We start from the raw sequence: 26752 nt of genomic DNA, 5'->3' as shown, positions 1-26752 counted from the left end.
TATAAATTTCGTTGAACCAAACTAAAATCTAATAAATGAAGGGGTGATTAATTATCTAAACCATAACACACGAATATAACAGAAAATACGTTAAGACATTTGACAAAATCCGACGAGAACAACAAATATAACATCAAAATTAAATACATGAATTTGGGATAGAAAGGTACCGTGACACGTCTTATAGCAATGCGGTTTCACACTCAGCAAAACAGTCACAATCGGGAATAAGTCACGTTCGGTAATTAAAAGATCAGACGACGTAATGACAAACCACAATCTAACACGTGGTAAAAATGTCCTTAGTTAGTTTTGACAAAGACACATCGTATGGATCAACCAATTGGTGATGGTGTCCGTAAAATTTACGGAGTGTCATTTTTAATCTGTCCTCCTCATAACTTTGTTGGAGCAGTTTCTGCGTAAGGAGCACACTCCTGTATATGAAGTCCGTATAGTGTGAACAAGCACGAGAATAACGTATCAATTGAGATATGTAAACACCATACGAAGGGGCAGAGGGTATGTTACTGCTGAGAAATGGGAAATTGACAACTGGGAAGTTGAAATCGTCCCGTTTATCATAGATTTTCGTGTGAATTCGTCCATCTGTGTCAATATTGAGGAAAAGATCAAGGTATGAAGCAGTCCTTCTAGTATCAGTAGTATCCTTAATTTCAAGTTGGGATATATGAGATGTAAGTATTGGCTGAAATATGGGTTATTCAATGATAGAACATCATCAATATACTGTAAATTCAGAAATTATTGCGAGGTTTTTATTAATGCGAATAATGCGACTGGGTGAGTATCGCAAAAATAAGAACTCGCATTTTGATATCTGATACATATATCTGTATGCAGATTTTCCTTAAATCGCAATAATTAATCTCGCATTTTTCTCCATTTTTTAAAAATCGCAATAATAAATGCACGCAATAATTTCTGAACTTACAGTATCGGAAAGTAAAATTAAAGAATTTCGCAAGGTGCTTTTTCTTTTTGTCTTTTAGAAGGTTCTGAATGAATTCTGCTTCATACGAGTACAAAAACAAATCGGCCTGTAGGGGTGCACAATTAGTTCCCATTGGAATACCGACTGTCTGTTGAAATATAAATCCTCCAAACTCAACAAATATATTGTCGATCAAAAAGTCCAGCATTTTGATAATATCATCTTCAGTATATTTTCTGGTAGATTCAGTGTGGTTTTTCACAAAATATGAATTATTGTAACCCAAAACAAGAAATTTGTATCTACGATTCCCATTTTTATAGAAAAAGCTCTGTTTAATGAGATGGTGAAGTCGATCTTTCAACTGAGCATGGGGAATAGTAGTGTAAAAGCGTAGAAAAATCAACAGTTTTTATGTTGCTGCAAAATTGCAAAGATTGTGATCGAAGATTAAGCAGTAGATCTTTCGAATTTTTGAGAATCCACATCTGGTTAACACCACTGGTAGAATATATCTCATCACAATATTTTTGAAGCTCTTCTTTAACTGTAGAAAGAATAGTAGTCAGTACTTTAGAAAGATGTTTAGTCGAACATTTTGATGACCCAGCGTATTTGAATAAAAATTTCAAACGAATTAAATTTACAACATTACAAACAGTTCTTAGCTCTATTTGAGAAAATGTAATTTAAACTTGTTAAAGTGAAGTAAGAATAAAATTTATCAAAGAAAGCTTTTATAATTCCTTTTTTTTTAATTTGTCTTTAAACTTAGATTTATGATGCATGTCTCTATACATAGTATGCGACGCGTAGCAGTTTATAAGTAGTTGTTCTCATATATGCATTTAATACGGTGCATTTATTATGGATATATTTTAGACTCCATTTATGAAAATCTATTTTTTTTGTGTCAATTTAAAATGCAGATTCAAATAGTTTTCACTTCAAACGATAGCGTAAAACTTCTTCAGAACTTATATATGATGTATTATATACTAGTCAACAAAAGAACCGATACACAAGTTTGAACTTCAATTTATCATAAAATATAATAAATAGGAAAAACTGTTAAATTACCCAATGAAAAACATTCATTTGCAAAGCAAATGTACATGGTTAAAAGAATCTGACCAAATTGGAAAGTGAGAAAATACCGTGTTATTGAACACAGGAGTCAAATTCATTTTGCGGAAAATCATGACAAAAGTCGGCACTTAATTTCGAAGATGAGAATTAAGTATTTAAATATCTGCAAAGGCATTAAAAATGTTAAGCAGACCATGTTTAAGTTTAAAGTTTTAAGGTCTAATATCGAATTCTGAATTTTGGGGTTAAAATACGATTTTTAAAATAACAAAAATTGCAAAAAAATGAATTCGCGTATTTGCCTTAAATCAATGGTTTTGATAAGAAAATAACACTCTGTAAATATTAGACCAATTGGGCAATTATTAACCTTGGTACAGTGTATCCAATTTCATTATATGGAAAATACATTGCCTTGTATCGTTTCTTTTGTTGACTAGAATAGTTCTGTTTCAGCGAAAGAGAAGCCAAGGTAAAGTGTTTATCTATTCTTCACAAATACGTATACAATTGAATCTCGATATTTATCATGTTTATAATAGTTAACGGCGTTTTTCTAACAATGACGTTCTAGCTCCATAAGCCTGGAAATGTCAATAAATTCCGTAAAAATAGCATTTATTGCTAATATAGGCAACTCTATTTTCTCTAATAATTTGTCAGGATCCAGATCTATATGTATGACACGCCATCATTGAATACATATATCTTGGACAGTAAAGCCAATCCACGTCACCGAAAAAGCAAAGTTTTCGGTTTCTGTCTAAATCTACATCACTTACTAATAAAACGTCATTAGAGCTGTTTTCCTAATGCTTGTAGTTAAAGGTGTGGTTGGCTTGCTTGCTTTGTTTGTATGAATGTTTGCTTAAGCATTGTAATTAAGATTGAGGAAACATTTATACAAATAAAGCAAGCAAGCCAATCAAACCTTTAAACTACAAGCTTTAGGAAAAAACTCTAATGGATGCATCTTACATAACAAAGAGCGTTCAAAAAACGATCTGCATTTCACGATTGAGTGAGTGGTAACGTTTTCATCTCGCACAAACAATTGCCTTACATTTGACGCTTAGATGATTGGATAATTGATATTTCTCATGCCATTGTGAATACCTAAAAAGTAAAATCACAAAAATACCGAACTCCGAGGAAAATTGAAAACGGAAAGTCCCTAATCAAATGGCAAAATCAAAAGCTCAAACACATCAAACGAATGGATAACAACTGTCATATTCCTGACTTGGAACAGCCATTTTCTTATGTAGAAAATGTGGGATTAAACCTGGTTTTATAGCTAGCTAAACATCTCACTTGTATGACAGTCGCATACAATTCCATTATATTGACAACGATGTGTGAACAAAACAAACATTTGCCATAGCACAATAACACAATGACGGGATGTATAAGTACCGAGCCACGTCAAATGGATATCACCAAAAAATAGACTAAACAGTAAAAGTAATATTTAAAAAGACAATTAAAAGAATATTTAACACGTTATTCAGATGATAAACAACGTCTGTACCCAGAATCTATACTTCAAGACCATCGTGTGTTATTTGTGAAGTTGATACGGAATATTTATCAACAAGGTCTTGGTACCTTCCGATGAACACTTTTAGAAAAAGGACGAGACGTTCTATGACATTCCCCTGGTTCATCAACTTTCTGCTCAGATGCTGGTGACGTTTTACAAAGTCTGAGTACATCTTATATAGCAAAGAAAGTTCGAGCAACCTTAATTTATGTACAAATTTCTTATAAATCGTTGTTACAAATATGCAAATACGTAATTGTAAGAATACACGGATATATTGAATACAATTTATTGTTACATGTTTAAATAGTTATATATAACGGGGTATCACCGCCGTATAGTTGATTCCGGAAGTTAATCGGTGCATCGCGAAGCGATGTTGGTAGATAGACCGTCCTAATATTTTCACCATAGACTTATTGACGTACTGTTCAGTTATGTATTCAAAGTTTATGAAAACAAAGTTTACTGCTCCTGACAGCATTGTATATTATTTATATTACATGAACACCCTGTGACTATTTTAAATAGACAGGTCTGTGAATTACTTGTAAACATCGAGAAACAAACACTCTGTGTAACTCAAACTTGATTAAACTACAAATAGAACATAGTTGGTTGGCTCTTACAATAAATGCGACCGTGTATTTTGTGATTTGTTGTTGTTTGAAATACACAATGCGAATGAGAAACCCGTTGTTTTATTTTATTTGCAGACATTCACTTGAAAAACTGACCTCAGAATTTTGGCACTGTACGATTCATTCACCGTTCGTTGTACATTCTTGTACTGTTCATTGTGCAAAAGCCTATCAATATGGTAGAAATATGTATGGTACGGCGTTACAAATTTTGAAAGCTTTTTTAAGCGAGAACTAAAACTTTTCAAGGAAAATTCGCCATAAAAATACGTTATATTCATAGATGTTCTACTCCAGAATATTTTCGGATCCATGACACACTAATAGCAAACTCAACAAAAATATTTGAATATGCATGATATGAACATGTATCACCTTAAGGCGATGTGACGCATATCACCCTGCCCTTCGAGTGAGCTTGACCCTTGACCTCAAGATCAAAATACTGGATTTCTAAGAAACTGAATTGCAATCAGGCGCTCCCTATAAGCGAGCTTCTCCAGCTCTAGTAAGATCACGTCAGACCAATACAAAATTCAGGTTGTTTTAATCTTCAATATGAAATGTAAGAAATGTCAAATAGTTTTAGTAGTTGCAAATGCTTGCTAACAAAAAAAAAAGATAGGTATTTCAATATAAACAGCGAATTATGTTCTCGATGTTTTACTAACGAACGGCACAGAACTATGAAGAAAACACGCAACGAACGTACAGAAAAAAAAATCGACGAACGGTACACAACGCACAACGTCAGGAATCAACCATACGTTGGTTATACCCGTGTATATTCAAGTAAGCATCTACGACTAGCTTGCATTTCAAATTGTAAATATGATCAATATTAAAGTCATTAAAAGAGTATTTTTTAGTTGTTGCATGTCGAATTATCATATAAAACAACAATGAAAATTCATCGCACCTCCAAAAATTCCACATCAGAAATGATCGCACTCCGCATTTATAGTTAAAATGAATCGCATTCAGTAATCAATATTATGGATTCAGCTGCTTTAGTTACACTTTTTTGGACTTTAATCCTGTTATTATACATTAAAAAGTTATATTCTAATGAAATTGTGTTAACACTCAGTCTTTGATAGAACCATGCAAAAGGCTTATAAGTGGGTCCACATGACATGTGAACCAAATGTAATGAAATTTTGCACATATGTTATGATAGTCAAGAGAAAAAAAAATTCTAGCTTTAAAATTTGATTTAAGGCTTATTTTAGATTTTGCAGCGCCATCTATTGGAAAAGGCTTAATTTCCCAAAATTTCCACAAAATTTCACAATTTTGTTACTCTGAATATGCTAGATATGGTTATGTTTATCTGATATTTGAGTTGATTTTTATAACGAAACTTGACAAAATGTCCATCCTTGACACATATTTAATCTTAATTGCCTTTCTATTTCATCATGAGGGACATGCCCTGCACCTTACATACCACTGATGGTAAAATAGCTTGAAATATGTTCATATCCCTACCTCTAAATGATATATATATTCTCAATCACCAAGACAACACTTTTGAGTACACCCTATATTTTTTTGCTGTGGTTCGTGTCCCTTATATATCTGTTCAGATACCCACCCATAAACCATGTACTCAAATAAATATATCATGACTAGACCAATTAAGTGTAACATATATTGTGTCTCTCATGCCCTACCCCCTCGTTTCATAAATTGGTAAATATATTGAAAACAGTACATATTTCCATGCATTAACCATATATTCTTACTTGCAATGACAATCTTTTTTTTACCAGAATGATTTCTACCGGGGAGACATTAGTTTTAATTCACTAAAACGGTTCTACCTAGTTGTAATTAAATTCAAAGACAATTTGGTAGAATTCTGACTTTATGCAGAAAAATTTGAAATTCAGAACGTAATGTGTGTAATATTATTATTGCATATTCATGGTGACTGTCAAAAATGTGAGATTAATTAAAGCAAATTTAAATTATATTGAATATTGTACAAAAAATGAAATGTAACTTAGGTCATGTCACAGTCTGGGCCTTATAGGGGTAACTACGTGTTGTGGGTTTTCCTGTTTGATGCAGATCGATCATTTTTGGTTAGTTAACTTCTGAGATGAAATATTGTCTTCTTGACATATACCCAATATCTGTTCTTGTTGTCACCCTCAGCATCACATTGCGGCCGGGAATATATGAATGCTGTTTGTTCGTCTATTTGTCCGAGTGTCGGTCCGGATTGTAAACTTTCTAGCATAATTAATCGTTATCTAATTTGGATAAAATTTATGCAGTAGCTTCCTACATACAACAGGTCAAGTTTGAAAATGAATCTTGTACACAAATTTAGTAGACGGGTAACATTGAAAATCTGTTGTGTTATTCATATTGCAATAATTTTTAAATTTACAGAAATATATTTTAAAAGTTTCGATTAGAAAGTTTCGACATACATTGTACATGTAAACGTCAGTTTGGTAGATTTCCCAAGTAAACTAAGAAAACCATGAAGATTTTGATAAATAAAGGCTAGGTTTTGAAAAGGTCCAAGAAAGTTGTAAAATTTCCCCAAAATTGTAAGAGACATTATTATAATACCACATCTTTTTATCTTTATATCGTATGCTTTTTTGAGCAAGGAGAAAACCAACTTGAAAAAGACCTCGTTATGAAGGCATTTGCGATCGCCCTAAAAATAACTCCATATAAAATGTTTCCACCAAAAGAATGGTTATTATCAAATTAGATCAGAAGCTTATTTGGAAACTTTACTTTAAAGAAAACAAATGAATTAATGGACAATTCTAATAAAGTGGAAACAATTGATGAAGCAGATGTAGGACATGATTCAGACTTCACTGAAGTACTACTGTCAAATATTGAATATATTGAACTCAAGATCAGTTGAGGACAATTATAACGAGAAATTATTGCTTCTTCTTCTATCTAATATATGTGTTTATATATCAGAAATATTTGTGAATGTATCAACCAGACTCAAGCTAGCGAACAATAAACCGGCGAACAATAAGATGCATCAAGCTAGCGAACAATAAGCCAGCGAACAATAAGAAAACGCGTCAACCTGATCATGCCTAAAAACCGAAGACTTGCAATTACAGGAAACGTCCTTTGAAATCTGATGACAATCATTTCCAGCAGGAAGACGAAATGCAATTCCATTTTAACACAGACAAAGTAAATTAGTTATTCGTGTATTTAATACAACTTGTTTTTTAAGCCGGGCATCTAAAATTCCTTTTAGCTAATCCTTTCTCTTTTTAGTGTTCTCTGATTAGAGATGGGTTTGTTGTCTTTATAATAATGAAAAAAATAATAAAAATAGTTCACACTAAACTAGTTTAAAGATACAATTATATCTTCTAGCTCATATATGCGTTTGAAAAGAAAAGAAAAAAAAAAGAAAAAAAAAGAAACCGACTGAGTGTGGACAAAAGCTTTGCCGTAGGAACTTTTTTACGAATTAAAGAAGGGAGGGGTTGGGTCACCATACCCTAACTTTGGACCTCAATTAAAAAAGTTCCGTAATTTTACCCACCTAGGTCTTTTGGCTAGGCAAGCTTAGGCAATTGCCTATCATTTGCACCTAGTGTGGACAAAAGCTTTGCCGTAGGGACTTTTTGTATGATGTTGGGTCCAGATTTTACACAATCTTGGATTCAAAAAAATTGTCGTTTAGATCAACCAAAATCTTTATGTCAATTGGTTTCTCGTTCTATTTGTTAGTCACTCTTACAGTAATCACTCTTCCTATCGAAATATAATAAATAAATTACCAGTGTGACGACATACTTTTGAATAATTAGAAAATGTACTAGTTCTTTGACAAAAGAAGAAAACTGCATATAATAGTTATCAGCTTTAATTTCTACAGAAAATCTAACAAAAAATACTTGACGTTCCAAAATCAGACGTTTTGTTTTTCTTTTCTTTTCAAACGCATATATAAGCTTAAATATTTAATTGTATCTTTAAACTAGTTTAGTGTGAACTATATTTCTTAATTTTTTCATTATTATAAAGACAACAAACCCATCTCTAATCAGAGAACACTAAAAAGAGAAAGGACTAGCTAAAAGGAATTTTAGATGCCCGGCTTAAAAGTTATTAAATACACGAAAAACTACTTAACTTTATCTGCGTTAAAATGGAATTGCATTTCGTCTTCCTGCTGGAAATGATTGTCATCAGATTTCAAAGGACGTTTCGTGTTATTGCAAGTCTTCGGTGTTTAGGTATGATCAAGTTGGCGCGTTTTCTTATTGTTCGCTAGCTTGATGCATCGTATTGTTCGCTGGCTAATGGTTCGCTAGCTTGAGACTAGTAATGTATCATGACATGCATCTGTTGCATCACAATTTGGTAGTAAAATGATTTTCTTGAGTGTTTAGTCCTCGGATCCAGCATGAACTGTACATTCAAGTCTGGCAGTTGAATTCTTAAGTCTGACTACATTTTGACAGTCTAAGAATCATGTCTATATAAAAATAAGGGGATGTGGTAAAATATGAAACAATTCAATTGAAAAAAATTACGGCCTAATTTATAACAAAACAGTTTACGAAAAACAAATATGACAGACATGAACCAACGACAACCACTGACCTACATACAGGTTACTGCCTTGGGACATAAAGAATGTGGCGGCGATAAACATGTTTGTGAGCGCTCAACCCCCCCCCCCCCCCCCTCCCCCTTACCTGGGACAGTGGGATAACAGTACAACATAAGATCAAACTATAAAAATCAGTTGAAAAAGGCTTAACACATTAGATGGATAATATAGAAATACATCTAACAAAAACACAAAGTAGACGTGGATGGGTACTTATACATCCCAAAAACAAAACGACACTTAGTACAGATCTGAAAGTACTCCCAGTTACTGACAGCTAGTTCAAAGCCAATAACAACTAATGAAAAAAATCATGTATCTAAGACTAAAATATCAATCAGTACACATCCAACATCCAATGGATTTAGTGTAAAGACGTCATTAACAGTCAGAGAAAAACATGACCTTGTGAAATGCGAAACTATAAGTATCGACAGATTGTAGTACCGTGAAAGTACATATGTGTAAAATTTAGTATGGTTTTAATTTACTGATAACAAAATCAATATTTACACCAATAAAAACAATATTCAAAGTTTTAATTACAGTGTTTAATAGGTAACCTGTTTGAATAAGTTTATTTAAAAGATTGATAAGTTTACCCTAGTTATTTTTGTAAACATCAGCTTTTTACCTAATGGAACAGATTGCCCGGCTATAAAAATACAGTCTCTGAAATTATTTTTAAAGTACAATTTAAGAACAAAGGGCTAGTGCGAGCTTTTCCCATCAATTGGCGTTCAGTCGTTCGTTGTGGTCGTCCGTTAAATTTTACAAAAATCTTCTCCTCTGAAACTATTGGGCTAAATTTAATCAGACTTGGCCGCAATCACCATTGGGTATAGAGTTTTAGAAATTGTGTGCAATGACCACCCCCTTTTTTCCAACAAACATGGCCAACAAGGCTAAAAATAGAACTTACGGGGTTAAATGCAAGTTTTTTCTATTATCATGAAAACTGCTAAAGATAGAGAAAATCTGACAGGGGCAGGAATTTTCAAAATGTTGAGATTTACCTACCATCTATTTAAGTCAAAACTGTCAGACGAGCTTGTGTTTGAGTTTTTGCCCTTACATGACATAATTTTTGCCTATCATTTTAATCTCTGCAATAGATAGATACTTTACAATACAAAATTCGTAATGGGTTCCTCGGATTCTTGTGTCTCGCCCTTGATTTCAGCTGTCAGTGTTAAAGTATAATGTTGACCTAAAAAGTGAGTCCATTTATCAGTAAATACAAAATTGAAAAAAATCATATTTTTTAGTTGCTATTTCTTGATCTTGAAGATTAGCGTCTGTCCAAGTTTAATAACAATCCATGAAGGTTTACAAATTTATCATGTCAAAAAAATTCAATCCCAGATTGTCTGTAAATGTTAACTGTAAAAAACTAAGTCCATCGTTCAGAAAAATACTGAATAGAAAAAAATATATTTTCAAAAGTTTGCTTCAGACATTATCTCTTAATCATAAAAAGGCTTCTGCCAAAGTTTTATAAAATGGTATGAAGGTTTGCCAAAGTAATTGATGTGTAACAAATTTTAATCCCAGACTGTAACTACTTGTTAACTGTAAAAATATCTATATCCATTTATCAGTAAATATTTAATTAATGAAGATTTTTTACAACTTTTTGCATTTTTGCCAAGTATCTTAAAAACTACAATCTATAGATAGAAACTTTAAAAAGCAAGAAAAATAGATTTACAATTATTTCGTAGAAAGAAACAGTTAAATACATGAGATGAGTTTAATTTTGACGAGTTAACTCTAGTAAAAATATGACAGCACAAATTATTTTAGAAGCCTGTTTTTATAATTAGATTTCTTTGTAATATCCCCTTGGTTATATAAAAATCAATGTTATGGTGACTGTAATTTGTTAGCTATCTACACCTTGTTAGATTTATGCTCTATAAAAAAAACCACTTTAAAACAACATGGATATACAGATTGATTTTTGAATTTTTTTCATAAATTGCTAATTTTGACATTTTTCAACAGAATCATAGAAAAAAATCACAATCAGTTTTTTGGTCTAAACATTCACTTATTACATCTTGGTATGCTTTGTTTTATATTTTACTTTATGAAAAGAAAAGAAATATCGAAACACTTATAATGTATCAAGAGCAGAATGCTTAATTTGAAGAAAAAACAGATACTTTTTAAAGATTTTAGAAAATGCATTTTTTACTGAATTATCTCCTTTTGTACAATAGAAAATCAATATTTATGGCTTCATTTATTGTAATTTTATTATCTTCATTGTTAGTTTAACTATCATTGTTAAGTATAATAATGGTTTTTACGGAAGCGTATTAGGGCCATCCTTTTTATTAATTTTTTTTTCAAATTGTCGACATTAATCTTGGAATTATCAACTTTAAGCTTTTATCTTTGGATTATCAACTTTAATCTTGGAATTATGATCTTTAATCTTGGAATTATCAGCATTAATCTTGGAATCATCAACTTTAATCTAGGAATTTCCAACTTAAATCTTGGAATTATCAACTTTAATCTTGGAATTTCCAACTTAAATCTTGGAATTATCAACATTAAACTTGGAAATTCCAACTTTAATCTTGGAATTATCAACTTTAATCTTAAAAATGACTGATATATTACTTCTAGTCCATAGTTTATTGTGTTTCTCCGTATACTTAATCTAATTATAATTATTTTCTCGACTACATATTTTGTAAAATGTTACAGAAAAATAGACGTGTATCTAAAGTCTTATATAGTTTCACGTAGCCTAATATCCATGAAAAGGGGGGGAGGGGGGGGGGGTGCTGTAACTCCCAATAATGGGTATACGTGGATATGCCAAAAATATTGGCCATAATTTTGCGAGATTTTATATTTATGACGCTACTTTTTAATGACATTCTATATTGATATGCATAGTTCTTTCATAATTTCATATTGATTTGGGGTATGTTCTACATATCTTTTATAAATATATTATGGAAATCTTATATTAATGGCCAATTGTGGTATTTGAATCAATCAGGGACTTTATATTTACATTAAAATATTGTACACAAGTAAAGGTCATTCTTTGTACATATTTTATTACATATATGTGACTAGCCATGACATATCCAGACTTATGGAGATAGAACGTCATTGTGAGAAAAACGTGGTTAACTATATGTGACTAGCCACTTCCAGGCTAAAGAGGGTGCATTGTCTAAAATTTGCTTTTTGTTTATTTATCTAGAAGATTCGAAACAAAAAACTCTCTGTCATGTTATTATGACATATTTGTTGTAATAGCAATGAAACGAGTCATTTCGAATAACGGTATGAAAATGAGACTGTTCTATGACGATTTTTATTTATTGAAGGCACTAATTTATAAAATACAAAATCATTGTATTTATTGGCGCATAGTAATGTTCAATAGCGTATTTGAATAAAATTCAAAGAATTATATTTACTACAGTTCAAACAATTCTTAGCTCTATTATAGAACATGTAATAAAAACTTGTTGAAATGAAGTTAGTTTAAAATTTGTCAAATTTAGCCATAAGAAGTCCTTTTTTAAATTGTCTTTTAATTTAGGTTTATCATGCATGTCTCTATAAATAGTATGCGACGATTAACAGTTTAAGTAGGTGTTCTCATATATGATTTGATACGGTGCATGTATTATGGATATATTTCAGACTCCATTTATGAAAGAAAATCTATAGAGCAGAGAATTTTGATTTTTTTTGTAGCTCTGTTTTAGAACATGTAATTTAAACTTGTTGAAATGAAGTTAGTTTAAAATTTGTCAAAGTAAGCTTTAAGAATTCCTTTCTTTAGATTTGTCTTTTAATTTAATCTATTATACATGTCTCTATACATAGTATGCGACGCGTAACAGTTTATAAGTAGGTGTTCTCTTATATGCATTTGATACGGTGCATTTATTATGGATAAATTGCAGACTCCATTTATGAAAGAAAATCTATAGAGCAGAGAACTTTCTTTTTGTATCAATTTTAAATGTAGATTCAATATTTTTCACTTCAAACGATAAAGTAAAACTTCTTCAAAACTTATATATGGTGTATAGTTCGGCGTCCGCAAAAAAGAAGCCAAGGAAAGTGTTTATCTCTTCTTCTCAAATACGTATTCCATTGAATCTCGATATTTATCAAGTTTATAATTTTTCTAACAATGACGTTCTACCTCCATAAGCCTGGAAATGTCATGGCGGGTAACAATTTTTATAATAAATAAAGGTACCAAATATTAGTTAATATTATATAAAAAAAGGTATATTGTTTTAGACAAACATAGCACATCACTACCAAAAAAATTCAACTTTAATCTTGGAATTTCCAACTTTAATCTTTGAATTATCAACTTTAATCTTGGAATTATCAACATTAAAGTTGGAATTTCCAAGTTTAATGTTGATAATTTCAAGATTTGGACATTATAAAAGGAAAATTCTAAAAAGTACTAAAACAAGAGTCAATCCATCGTATATGCGAAAATGCGTTCTTAACTCTGTCACTTAAAATAAACATATAGAGATATGTTTGTATTTTAATGGACAGAGAGCTGGTAAGCTTACAAAAATGTGATTTTAAGATTTTTAAAAATGCATTTTTACTGGATTATCTCCCTTTGTATCATAGAAATTCAATATTTATGGCATCATAAATTGTAACTGTACTATGGTCATCGTTACTTTGACTAATTTTGTTAAATGTTATAGTGCTTTTGAAAAAGAAACACTTACATTTCCAAAATTATCTACAGAATACCTTTCTTAAATTCATTGATTTATTGAGAGAAAATGTAAATTTAGGCATTTTTAGATTAGAATTTTAGAATGTACTACAATGAGACCCCAGCAAGTTTACTAACTAAAATGCATAATTAAGTATTCCAATTGATAAAACATAGGGAGTTATCTTTATATTTTTAATGGACCAAAGGTTAGATAATTTTAAAAATACGTACTTTTTATGATTTTCTGAAAAAATATTTTTTACTGGATTATCTCCCTGGGAATAATCCACAAACTGTTTCTCGTAAATTCAAGTACTGATGAGTTAATAAAGCTTCAACACTTTATTATTCAATAAATCATCGTTCTTTATCTCGTTGTTTTCTGCATTCATAAGTTTCAGGGTGTTGAAATTGGTGATTTTCATAGAAAAATACTGCCTCCAACTGGGGAAACTGGTTCCCGGTACATTACAGCATCTCCTAACTGAAAGGCATGGGTACCAGCTGAAATATTTGTTTTATGGACTTCTTTCATAATGTTGTTTAAGCACACAAAGTTTCAATTAAATTTGATGACCCCCCTTGTGGACTGTTTTGCATGGTTTTATGGTAGACTTGGTGTTAAAACATACATTCAAATCAATTATTTTTTATTTTCAAAAAGTAAACAAACGCAGTTTTTCCCATCATCCTTTATTCTACAATAGACATATCGCATACGACAGTGAAAATGAACTAACTGGATTCGCACTTTATATACACCGATTTGGACCACAATGCAGCAGAGCTCTTACAATGTACCGTTGTAAACGCGTTATCTAATTAATTAAAAACTCCTGGTCAACTGTTTTCATAATTGTGTAAACGAAACTTTCTATGATGTCTTACGGTGTTTGGGTTGTAAGTGTTACTTTTGTGATGTAGATGTTGCGTTGCAAAAACAAATCTGTTATTGTACAAATTAGACATGTTAAAAAAAAACTATACTTTTGTACTCAACAATTTATAACTTTATAAAGTTTATTTCCCTTGTATGATGATTTTAATCAATTTGCATTGGTTTTTCTTATATATAAATTTGGGTTTACATGTAAATAAAAATAATTTAGTCTAAATGGTAAATATGTTTTGAGATGTACGCTTGAGAAGAATTTATGTTGGTTTAAATTCTAAATAAATAATATGTGGTTTTATAATGTTTGCTAGGGAAGAATGCATGTTTGTTTAAATTCTAAATAATAAATATGTGATTTTAAGATGTATGGTTCGGATGAATGTATTTTGGTTGTATTGATCATAGTAACGATTTTTTTTGACTTGTGTATATAAGTATAGATATATTTTTATAAACTTGCTTTGTTTTTTCATTTATTAATGCATGTTTTCTATGTAAACTTTGATTGGAACTTCTTGAACAGAATCACGCTCTATCTTATAAAATAATTTTAGAGCAGTAATTTTTCTAACTGGACATAACATTATTAATCTCCATCTTACCAACATATTAATCTCTATACAATGAATGTCAGATATCTAAATGTTTTTTAACTCAAAATTATTATTGAAAAAATACTATATGGTTTTGTACAAATTTATATCTAAAGCCTAGATTAGATGAACTTTTTAAGGAGCCTGAAAACTTCAATTCTTTTTGGCAATCTATTTTAAGATCATTATTGCTTAAAACATACTTTTTATCACAAGTGTAAATATTTTGTACTTTATAGGCACATTATAGTAATACCACGAATACCAGAGATTTAGATTATTAAAACAAGAATTCATTGCTTAATATATAATTTATCTGTCAGAGAAAATGAATTTCTTAACCAGTTTAAATTCAATCTTTAAGCCAATTTCTTATTTAGACACTTTTCCCCAATTAAGTTCAAGTTTCAAAAAATTATTGTTGAAGTAATTTCTTTGCATAATTGACATGTGTCTGAATGATTCATATGAGATTTCGAAATTTAAAATGTTATAGGAAACTTTAATATTTTATAGTGCATCAGCTTTTGTATTTTCTCTTAAATAATCTTGCCATGTTTGTTTAAAATAAGTATTATTGCTAGTAAATTGCTTTGTTTTTTTGCATTTACCATTACTCTGACTTAAACAAAGAAGCAGCAAGAAACATATATGACATATAATTGAAGAATTAGTTTCATTTGTATCAACTAAATTGAAAAAAAAACCCAACTAAATTGAAAAAAAAAAAATTAAAAAAATTTCAATATTGGAAATCATTATCTTTTTTCATTCAAAACTGCTTCAATATAAAAATCAGAAGATGTAGTATGAGTGCCAATGACACAACTCCCCCATCAAGACACAATGTAGATTCAATAAGCAATTATAGGTTACAGTATTGCTTTCAATGCAAGCCTTGGCTCTCGCCGATCAGTAGGCTACAAAGGGTCCCCAAATGACCAGTATAAAACGATTCAAGCAAGAGATCAAAAGGATAGAATGTTCAATGAAAGAGATTCCTCCAAGGCAAAAACAGTTTAATTTCAGTATTTAGAGCATAGCCTAATGGATTTGTCAAATGTCAGAGGGAATATCTTTATAAATAAGAAAATGTGGTAGGAATACCAATGATACAACTCTCCATCAAGACACAGTGTTGTCAAAATAAGCAATTATAGGTTACAGTACAGCCTTCAACATGAAGCCTTGGCTCCCATCGAACAGCAAGCTATTAAGGGTTCCAAAAAGACCATTATAAAACAATTCAAACAGGAAAAACAACAGTCTAATTTAACTACAAACGAGAAACGTTAAGCACATATGAACTGCATAAAAAAACAACATGCTTCAGACTTAGGACAGGTGCATATAAATACAACTGGTTTAAATGTTTTTACATGCTAACCCTAAGACAGTAGTGTAACATAAGCAATTAAAAGACACCTTTAAAAATTAATGAAAAAGTCGTGTTCAGATAAACACAAACAAAAAATGACCATTTTATGATATGTTGTTTTCTTCCTGTTTGGTATAACCTTACAACACTTCATAAATGTGGCCCTTAATCAAACTAATATTTAGGAGATGGGTATTCAGTGGTATTTTCATGCTTGACCATGTTAGGTTTTTTTTTTGTTATCATCTTTGTTTGTTTATTTTCAAGTACTAGGTGTAAACTATTTTGCCTGGGATATTAATAGCTTTCTTTGTGAATTGGTTTTGGTCATGAAGGTGAAAAGGATACAGTGCAATTCAAATTAGATATATTTACAATTATATTTGCAGGCCATTTTTCATGACACACAAATTAAAATATATGACATCAAAATAAAAAGTGACTAGCGTTTAAAGATTATTCTGAAACGAATATTTTGGATCATTCAGAAAAAAATTCAGCGATATCCCAAAAGTGTGTAAAAGGTTTTAAAAAGTATTTGTTTTTAACAAAAGTGGTTTGTCATCTTAAACTTTAAGAGCACGAAGCAAACAACTTAAAAATGCTAATACTTACTACCCTAAGCATCACAAAAGAGCTCGAACGGAATGTCGTACCTGATCAATATGTAAAGTAAATGATTATACTATATTCAACGACTATGCAGTGCTCAAAGTGAATATTTTCCCATTTAAAATGCTTCGTTGTAAAATACAATATTTATTGGGAGGAAAAACCTTGAGTTAGTACAAAAACGGAAGTAAATAGGTCGAGAATTTTTAAATGCATAACATTTTGTGTAAACGGAAATTACGGCACGTCATTGTGCCACAAAATTGAATACAAGTGCCATTCTTCTTTGATAAAGATGGGAACTCTAGCTTGTATCTTTTGAAGATTGTATCGTAGTTGTTAGTCAAGCCAATTGGAAGGGTTAATGCATCGAAAATACAAGGGGAAAATGTTATTCTTTCTTGTACACTTTAAATAACTCCTTCTGTTAATAAATCGTTAGGTTTTCTTATGACTCATGGGTTTTTTAATAGTCACCTGACAGAAGATTGACATGATTTTCCTGTTTAATCTATTCGCTTTTAAAGACAATTTGCATAATTTTGATTCAACAAACCTGTAACATTTTATGACTGAGCAAGGTAAGAAAACATTTGCTATATGTCTAGCAATTTTTTATTTCTTTTACATTGGCTGTTTTTTGCTTCCTTTCATATCCTTTGTTTTTCTATTACTAGTATATTACTTATTTACTGACTCAAACAGATTCACTCGGTATTTCATATTCACCATGGAAATTGCACGTTTTGTGCAAGCATACTAAATAATACCAAGATTTTTTCACAAGCACACATTTGAATACATAAATTTTTTAATAATATGCATATACATAACTTTATTAGTATCTTTAAATCCTTAATTAGGATAATAGTAATACAAAAGTAAATCAAAATGGCGATGAAGATGATTATAGATGTTGACACTGGTGTAGACGACGCTTCCGCCATAATGTTAGCACTGTCTAGATCGGAAGTAGAGGTTGTAGCAATAACTTGTGTAAATGGCAATGTCGCCATTGAAGATGTATGCCGGAATACACTCAGGGTTTTAAAAGTGTGCAACAGACTAGATGTAAGTACATGTATATCATAAAAAAGAAAGGTTAATGTCTCTATTCTCCGTGTAACACTTATCAATTAAAAATTTTTAAAAGTTTTCAAATTTTAGATTTTTGGATTTTTTATCAAAGTTTTAAAATATGAAAATTCCAATTTTTTTGTTTTTTTTTAAATTTTGAAAATTTCACCAAATAATTAAAATTTTGAAATGATAAACTTCGTTTAAAAATTAAATAGTTAAGATATTTAAGCAAACTTTAATGATACTAAACTGATTTGATTATTTCGATTTTTGAAAGTTTGAATGTTTTGATTTTTCAATAAAATATAGGAAAGGGGAAAGGACTAAAAAGCGGATACCTGCTACAAGTGCGAAACGGAATAAGAACGGAACGAAAGAAATGATATTTACAAAAACAAATAAAAACGAAAATAATATTTCCTGAAAAACTAAATATAACATAAAACAAGAGGCTAACGTGTTTGATCTACAGGATGAAAATGAGAAATATGATTCTTTAAGTCAAAAAATTAATTAGTTAGACCTGATTTTAACACATTTTGATTCTCTAAATAAATGAACAGCAAGCAGAAATTTTTTTGTCAACTTTGTGATTATTACTCTAAATGTGGTTATTAATAGTATATGTATATTTGACTTTGATACCTCTACGAGGGGCTTCAATAATGATACATTTTTCAGGTGCAGATCCAGGAATTTGAAAAGGTAGAGGCCTAGTTAGCCACCGTTTAGACGGATGCTTGTAAAACGTATATGGATTTATCAAATATGTAGCACAATTAGGGGTTGGCGGCTCCTTGCCCCCTAAATCAACTTCTGTTTTTAAATAGCGAATAAAAGGAAAAGGGATTGATATTTGATTTTTTTTATCAAGGGATAGTTTCGTATTTGTTATTTGCGTATTTGAAACTTATTGTATGACAATAAACTTTAAATTGAGCAAAGTACGAGTATGTAGCTACGACCAGTCAGAATGGGGCGTGTAGAGAGAGTGCCACGCAAAATGTCTGTCCCTAACCAATAAACCCTCATTTTCCAGTGACGATCTTAAGTTTGTCGACCTTCATCCTGAATGGATTCTATTACAGGACCTTCTTTTTGTATTTATTGTTAATTTGATATCGTCCTGATCGTGCATGAAATATTTGCAACTGGACGTTAAGCAGCCAATATTCAATCATTTAAAATGAGCCGTTTATATATAAATTATAAAGAAACGTAGACCCCATAAAAAATGAAATTATAGTGACAAAAACATTAAACCGCCCATGTACTATTTCCCGTTGACAATAAAATTGGCAGTGAATGGAATAGCCAATAAAAAGAATTAAGTAACACTTGACGGCATACTTCCGAAGCGCTTTTCTATATTTACCTACATTCGGAACTATCAAAGCTGCATATTTGAAAGCCAAGTATATATAAGAACCGAAACAATTGAAGAGGTGTATGACCAAAAGGGACATTAAAAATAGCAAAATCCATATAAAGTCAACTTTATCTGATGGAGTTGAAACCTTAGTTACTTTATAATTTATATATAAATGGCCTATTTCAAATGATTGATTATTGGTTGCTAAACTTCAAGTTGCAAATATTTCATGCATGTTCAGGACGATATCAAATTAACAATGAATATAATAGGAAGTTCCTGTAAAATAATACGTTCAGGACAAATGTCAGCAAACTTAAGATGGATCGCCACTGGCAAATGAGGGTATGTTGAATAGGGACAGAACTTTTGCCTTGCAACAGGCAACCAACGAGTTGTTGCAGGGGTCTTAACGTCGGTGGCACTCTCACTACACTCCCGATTCTGACTGGACGTAGCTGCATACTTGTACTTTGTTCAAAGATGATTGTCGTACGCGCAAATAACAACTTTAATAATAAAAAAAAATCAAATATCCCGTTTCCTTTTATTCGCTATTTAAAACAGAGGTGGATTTACGGGGCAGGGTGCCCGCCAACCCCTAATGGAGCTACTTATTTGATAAATGCATACACTTTTTACAACCATCAGTCCAAACGTCGGCTAACTAGGCCCAACCTTTTCAAATTCCTAGATCCGCACCTGAAAAATGCGCCATTATTGAAGCCCTTCGTGGAGGTATCCAAATCAAATATACAGGGAAATGGTTCATAAGTGTTTCTCGTTTTTTTATATAGATAAGACCGTTGGTTTTCCCGTTTGAATGGTTTAACACTAGTCATTTGTGGGGCCCTTTATAGCTTCCTTTTTGGTACGAGCAAAAGCTCCGTGTTGAAGACCGTATTTTAACCTATAATAGTTTTACATATTGTGACCTGGATGGAGAGTTGTCTCATTGGCACTCATACCACATCTTCTTATATCTAACTACTATTAATAACCACATTTAGAGCAGTAATCACAAAGTTGACAAATAATTTCTGCTTGTTGTTCATCTATTTGGAGAATCAAAGTGTGACAAAATCAGGTCCAACTAATTAATTTTTCGATTTAAAGAATCATATTTATCATTTTCATCCTGTAGATAAAGCAAGATAGACTCTTGTTTTATATTATATTTCTTTTTTCTTCAGAAAATATTGTTTTCGTTTTCATATGGTTTTGTAAATTTTATTTCGTTTCGTTCCGTTCATATTCCGTTTCGAACTTGTAACAGGTATCCACTTTTTAGTCCTTTTCCCTTTCTTATATTTTAATCAAATATCAAAGCATTCAAACTATCAAAAGGCGAAATGATCAAAACTGTACGTTTAGTATTATTAAAGTTTGCTTAAATATCTAAACTATTAAATTTTGAAACGGAGTTTCTAATTTTTAAATTTTAATTATTTGGTGAAATTTTTAAAATTTCAACAAACAAACAAAAATTAGAACTTTGATATTTCAAAACTTTGATCAAAATTCCCAAAAAACTAAAATTTGAAAATTTTTAAAATTTTGAATTGATAAGTGTTGCACGGACCCTCTATCCACTAACCCCATCTAATTCTTTAACCCAATAAATCTTCCTTCCTTCCTCCGTATATCATTTCTGTTCACCCTTTAAAGTAAATAATTGTTATTTAAATCGATATTGGATAGATTTTTTACAGTGCAATTAACGCTCGGGGATTGGGGTGGAGAGGGGCACTTACTATGCACTGAGTGGTAGGGATGAGCCGCTGGAAGAGACACTATTAACATACTTGCTCAAGATGGTAAGCAGTTCTTGCTTTAATAAGAGCACCCGTCGTGTTGCTCATGGAAAGTAAACGACATGTTATGATAAGCCCTAGCTGGCAAAAAGAGTCTTGAACGTTTATTCAAAACGGTCCCACTTTTAGTTTTATATATCAATGTTAAATGTTTGTTTGTTTGAGTCTATGTAAATGTTACGTATCGTATTATTCAGTCGTGGGTCTATAAAAATGTTTTTGGAAGTATAGAAGTTATCTGTTTATTAGAATTTTAAGAAGACAGCTATTGAACAAATCTGATTGAAGCCAATTCGAAGCACATACAGACCAAACCTGAAACGAATAGACCTTTTCAGTATATTCCAACTTGATTAACTTGACGATCTTCCAAGTCTTAACCGCACTGTAAGATATACAGGACGGATTTAGGTTTTTTTTGTGTGCAAGTTGAAGGACTGAATTGTTGTAGAATTCTTTGTTTGTCTTGATTAGTAGCCCGCGCCTCGTCAGCAGTCTTGTAGTAGCATGTAGTGGAGTGTTTGTTGTCGTGGGTTCTATCCCCGGCCGGGTGAAATCAAGGTTTCACATTCATGACATTAACGTCTCCTCATCCTGATGTGTGTTATATTTGCCACTGGACAATAAAATCCAATTTATCATCATCCAAAATTATCATAATCTCTGGTTCGTTATATATCTCTGAGCAACCATAATAAACATAATGATTTACCGAATAGTCTAAATCAAGATTAATGACGAAAAAGCCATGAATAACTAAAATTGTACATTTTAACCATTACGACATTTAAATCCTTTCTCAATATTCCAAAATGATTAATTGATGAATATATTTTTGCTCTTCAACTAACTTCGTACTTTATTTGGCTAATTTAAGTTTTTCATTCGAGTGTCACTGATTATTCTTTTGTAGACGAAACACGCGTCTGACTTGTAAAATTTTAATCCTGGTATCTATGATGAGTTTATTCTTACATTCTATTTGCTCGTAGATACCAGTTTATAAAGGAGCAGAGAAATCTATTTTGGGCGAAGGAGAACGAGCTTCACATTACCATGGCAACGATGGACTAGGCGATGCGACGAACCACGAGCCTGTAGATGTTACCATGATTAAAAAAGAACATGCCGTAAATGCTCTATTGCGATTGGTTAACGAGAATCCAGGTAACTACCTATACAAGTAAACAAGAGAACATAGGATATACTAAGTAACAGGATTGAGATTGACAGATTGACTCGTATGCTTTTCGTGATTAATTAGTATATCGTCATTTTCAATATTTTATTTAATGAAAAATATATACAAAGTAAACCACAAAAATGAAGGAATGAAAAAGGAGGAGCAAACGTCCATCTTTGCTTTAAGATTCCGTGAAAGTGTCATATTCATTTTGTATGTTTTATTTGACCTATGGTTTTGTTTGCTCCTTGCTATCTTCGGATCTCCTTCTTTTTTTTTCGAAACACATTTTATTGCTGTCATCATTGTCTGTTTAAAAGAACTGCACCTAACGTTGACAGATGATGTTTGTGAAAGCCTACAAACTAATTATAACTTATAACTATAAACTACTTAAAACAAACTTGATATGGAATATTCCTGCCTTCGCTACCGGATGGCATTAGTGTAAAACACATTTTAGCAGAAGAGTTCAAGTGAAAGATTCATTTTCAATTGAAACATGCAATATTTAATTTTCAGGAGAAATAACATTAGTGGCTTTAGCACCGTTAACAAACATTGCACTAGCCCTTAGACTGGACCCTGATTTCGGTAACAAGTTAAAAGAAGTCTTCATTATGGGAGGAAATATAGAAGGTATATTTTTTTTGGTGTGTAAAATTGCTAATTGTCGAAAACGTATGATACATTATTTTAAATTCATTATTTCAGAACAGGTAAGAAAGAGGATAATAAAAGTTAATGAGACATAAACCCGAAACAGTGAGCGAAAAAATATGCCATCATGCACGTGCTCAACTAACCTGCTCTTAATCGACCACCATCTATATAGTGTGTAAATAATATTGAGCGACAGACAACAGACGTCTGAAATCGGGGCAAACTTATGAACCCCCCTCCCCTATCCCCTCCAACGAAAAAAAAAATAATTATAAAGAAATACTCGTAATCGCCAGAACCGGAAGGGTAATTAGAACCCTATCGACACGTGGATTTTAGAATCACTTTCATTATGTTGGATGACTCATTAAAATAAAATATATTTTAAGGAAAAGGAGGAGATAGACTTGGAGCTGAATTCAATTTCTTTGCCGACCCAGAAGCGGCTTATGTCACATTACAAGAGCTTCATTGTCAAACCACGATTGTTTCCTGGGAACTTAGTAGATCTGTAGGTGCAGGTGTTACTTGGGTATGTTATATATATTTAGTTATTTAGTTTTTGAGGGGCAGTTTTTACTTGTTATTACATTTACACATCATACTGCGGTGAACAAATACAAAAAAGACGAACATCGTATGTGTGAGATATTGAAAAATGGAATACGGTAACGAGACAAATCTTACCAAACAGGACAGAGACATGAACAAACAATTAATTTGATTCGAACGGAGAACATTTTGATTTAAAGTTTGGACAATACAAACTCGCAGAAAAACAGGTTTTATTGACATAATAACATGAACGGTAATAATTGTACTGCACACATAAAATTAAAAATCAATTTTAAGTGTTCGAAGAACAATACTTGGTTTAACTTAATCATGAAAAAACACCGCTTAAACACTCATAAGAAAAGCCAGGGATGTATAAGTACCCAAATACTCGAAGAGCTATATAACCAGAATGGACACAAAAGACTCAGCATATGCATTTTTTCTCAAAAGGTCTTTACAACCTGGCATAAACAAATCGGTCACTTTTGTTTATTATTCTCAAATAATTCCTTTGTGCAAACATGGAACACATAACAAAAACACATATTACCTCTAAAACTTGATAAGAGTAACTAGAGAATTGGTTTTGTTGTCTCGCCTGCGACTAAAGTCGCAGTATGCGAGACATAGGTACTACTATCCTGCGCCGGCGGCGGCGTAAACTATTTGTATAAGGCTTTATATTTCAGAAGGTAGAAGACCTTGATGCTTCATACCTTGTATGTAGATACCTTATGTTACGAAGTTTCCGTCTGTCATATGCCCATTGTCCTTGACCTCATTTTCATGGTCTAGTGACTGCTTGAAAAAAAGTTACAGTTTTTATTGTCATATGAATTTCTCACTTATTATGAGTAACAGGATAACTATATTTGGTATATAGGTTCCCTGTAACGTCTACATGTCCGTCAGGCAGGGTTAACCTGACCTCGACCTCAATTCATGGGTCAGTGATCAATGATAATGTTACGTGATTAGGTCCGTTTCTCAGATACTACAAGCAGCAGGTCAACTATATGTGGTGTATGGAATGATTGTAAGGGGTACATGTCAGACTGGCAGGTTTCATCTGCCCTTGATATTATTTTCATGGTTCATTGGTCATTGTTAATGTTTTGTGTTTTGGTCTGTTTCTTCAAGTAGTGTGAGCAATAGGTTAACTAAATTTGGTCTATGGAATGATTGTAAGGTATACATGTCTGTCTAGCTGGTGTCATCCGACCTTGACCTCATTTTAATGGTTCATTGGTCAATGTTAAGTTTTTGTGTTTTGGTCTGTTTTTCAAATACTAATAGCAATGGGTCAACTATAGTTGATGTATGGAATGATTGGAAGGTGTACATGTCTGTCTAGCCAGTATCATCTGACCTTGACCTCATTTCCATGGTTCATTGGTTAACATTAAGTTTATGTGTTTTGGTCTGTTTTTCAATTACCATAAGGAATGGGTCAACTTTATTTGGTGTATGGAATAATTGTTAGGTGTACATGTTTGTGTGACAGTTTTTATCTGACCTTGGCCTCATTGTCATGGATTTTTAAAAAATGTTAAGTTTATGTGATACTTGTAGTAAAACCTTTATCTTTAAGACTTTCAACATAAAACCAATGGTCAGTAAACCAGCCGAGACATTTCAGCGTGTGCACTCTTGTATTATGTAAGAATTTTTATACTTTTAAAACTTCTAAAGACGGTTGATTTTTTTTTTTGCTTTGAGTCAATATAATCACAGTTTTTTATTTGAATTTAAAGGAGAAAAAAAAAATCATTGTGATGGCCTAAGAAATTTGATGAGATAGAAAATACTTTAGTATTTGGTATTATTTCACAGGATTGGTATGATCAATGGGTTGAAGTGGACACCAAGAAAGGACGTTTCTTCAAAACTATCTGCCGCATGACCGCTGAACGGAACAAAAATATCCTCAAAACACAGGACTTTTCTTTGTGTGACCTTTTAGCCATGGCTTTAGCTATAGATAATCAAATTATAACGGAATACTTGCATGTGTGGTCGACTGTGGAAATGGGTGGAGTTCATACCAGAGGTCAGCTTATTTCTGACTGGAGAAATAATACCAAAAATCCTCCAAACGTCAGAATAGTTAAGAAATTTAGTATCGAGAAGGCTAAAGAATACTATATGTCCATGGTACTCTAACTTATGAAGTATGAAGTTTATATTATTTGAATAAAGTGTAGACTGTTTAACAACGGTGCTTTTTCAATTTCTACATTAAATGAAAAGCAACCATAGTAATTGATCAACAGCATTATTTTTTATGCCACAAGTAAAAGGATGGGTACCTAAAGCAGGAACTTCTCTAATTTGTTACCTTTTTGTTTAATACATTTCGTTAACGCATGGTTTCTAATTGCTTCCTTGGTATCTTATGTTTTTCGAAGAACACGGTGTGTGTTTTTAGTAGTTTTGGTTTCTGACTTTCTTAGATTAGTGGCTTTGATCGTTCATCCTGAAGGTAAATAGACAATAGTAGGGTATTGACTTGACATATCAACGATATAAGGATGAGTCTTAGAAACGGGGTAATGCGAGGCTCTGTCGAGCTCTTTCCCCGTTTCGGGCCGAATCTTTATATCATTGATATGTCAAGTCAATACACTATTATTGTCTTTATACTGCAATCTAGAAAAACAACATTTTCATTTGTTGTTTATTGTGTTATAGTTAATTATTTGATTTAAATTTTGGAAAAAAATCCCCCTTTAAAAAGGCCTCATATCTGGCGGAGAAAAATACATCACAATGAACATGATGAAATGTACATTTCCTGTTGAAACCAATCGATGGTGAACGAATGCGTTTGATTATGGACTAAAATATCAACAATAAGCATAAAACATAATGATTTATAGGTTTTAAACAAAAAATATCAACAAGTGAAATATGTTTTTCCAACAATTGTAAAAGAAATAAGTTTGAGTCGTTCCACGATTCGTTGTATACATTGGAAACAAGGACAGGTTGAAGAGGTCGTAATG

The 26752-nt window shown here is 31.8% G+C and overlaps 1 protein-coding gene across 1 annotated transcript; it reads left to right on the top strand.

Moving 5' to 3' along the window:
- Window positions 1–17545: 17545 nt before the first annotated feature.
- LOC127711019 (inosine-uridine preferring nucleoside hydrolase-like) lies at window positions 17546–26013 on the top strand. The gene is made up of 6 exons (XM_052216962.1): window positions 17546–17658; window positions 17941–18148; window positions 22336–22510; window positions 23049–23165; window positions 23579–23721; window positions 25581–26013. The coding sequence occupies exons 2-6, from the start codon at window positions 17969–17971 to the stop codon at window positions 25908–25910; spliced, it is 945 nt and encodes a 314-aa protein (XP_052072922.1). The 5' UTR covers window positions 17546–17658; window positions 17941–17968; the 3' UTR covers window positions 25911–26013.
- The last annotated feature ends 739 nt before the right edge of the window (window positions 26014–26752 follow it).

This window comes from Mytilus californianus, unplaced genomic scaffold, assembly GCF_021869535.1.
Source record: "Mytilus californianus isolate M0D057914Y unplaced genomic scaffold, xbMytCali1.0.p SCAF_8, whole genome shotgun sequence".
NCBI lineage: Eukaryota > Metazoa > Mollusca > Bivalvia > Mytilida > Mytilidae > Mytilus > Mytilus californianus.
The sequence above is the reverse complement of the archived record's forward strand: the minus strand, read 5'-3'. Positions and strand labels throughout refer to the sequence as shown.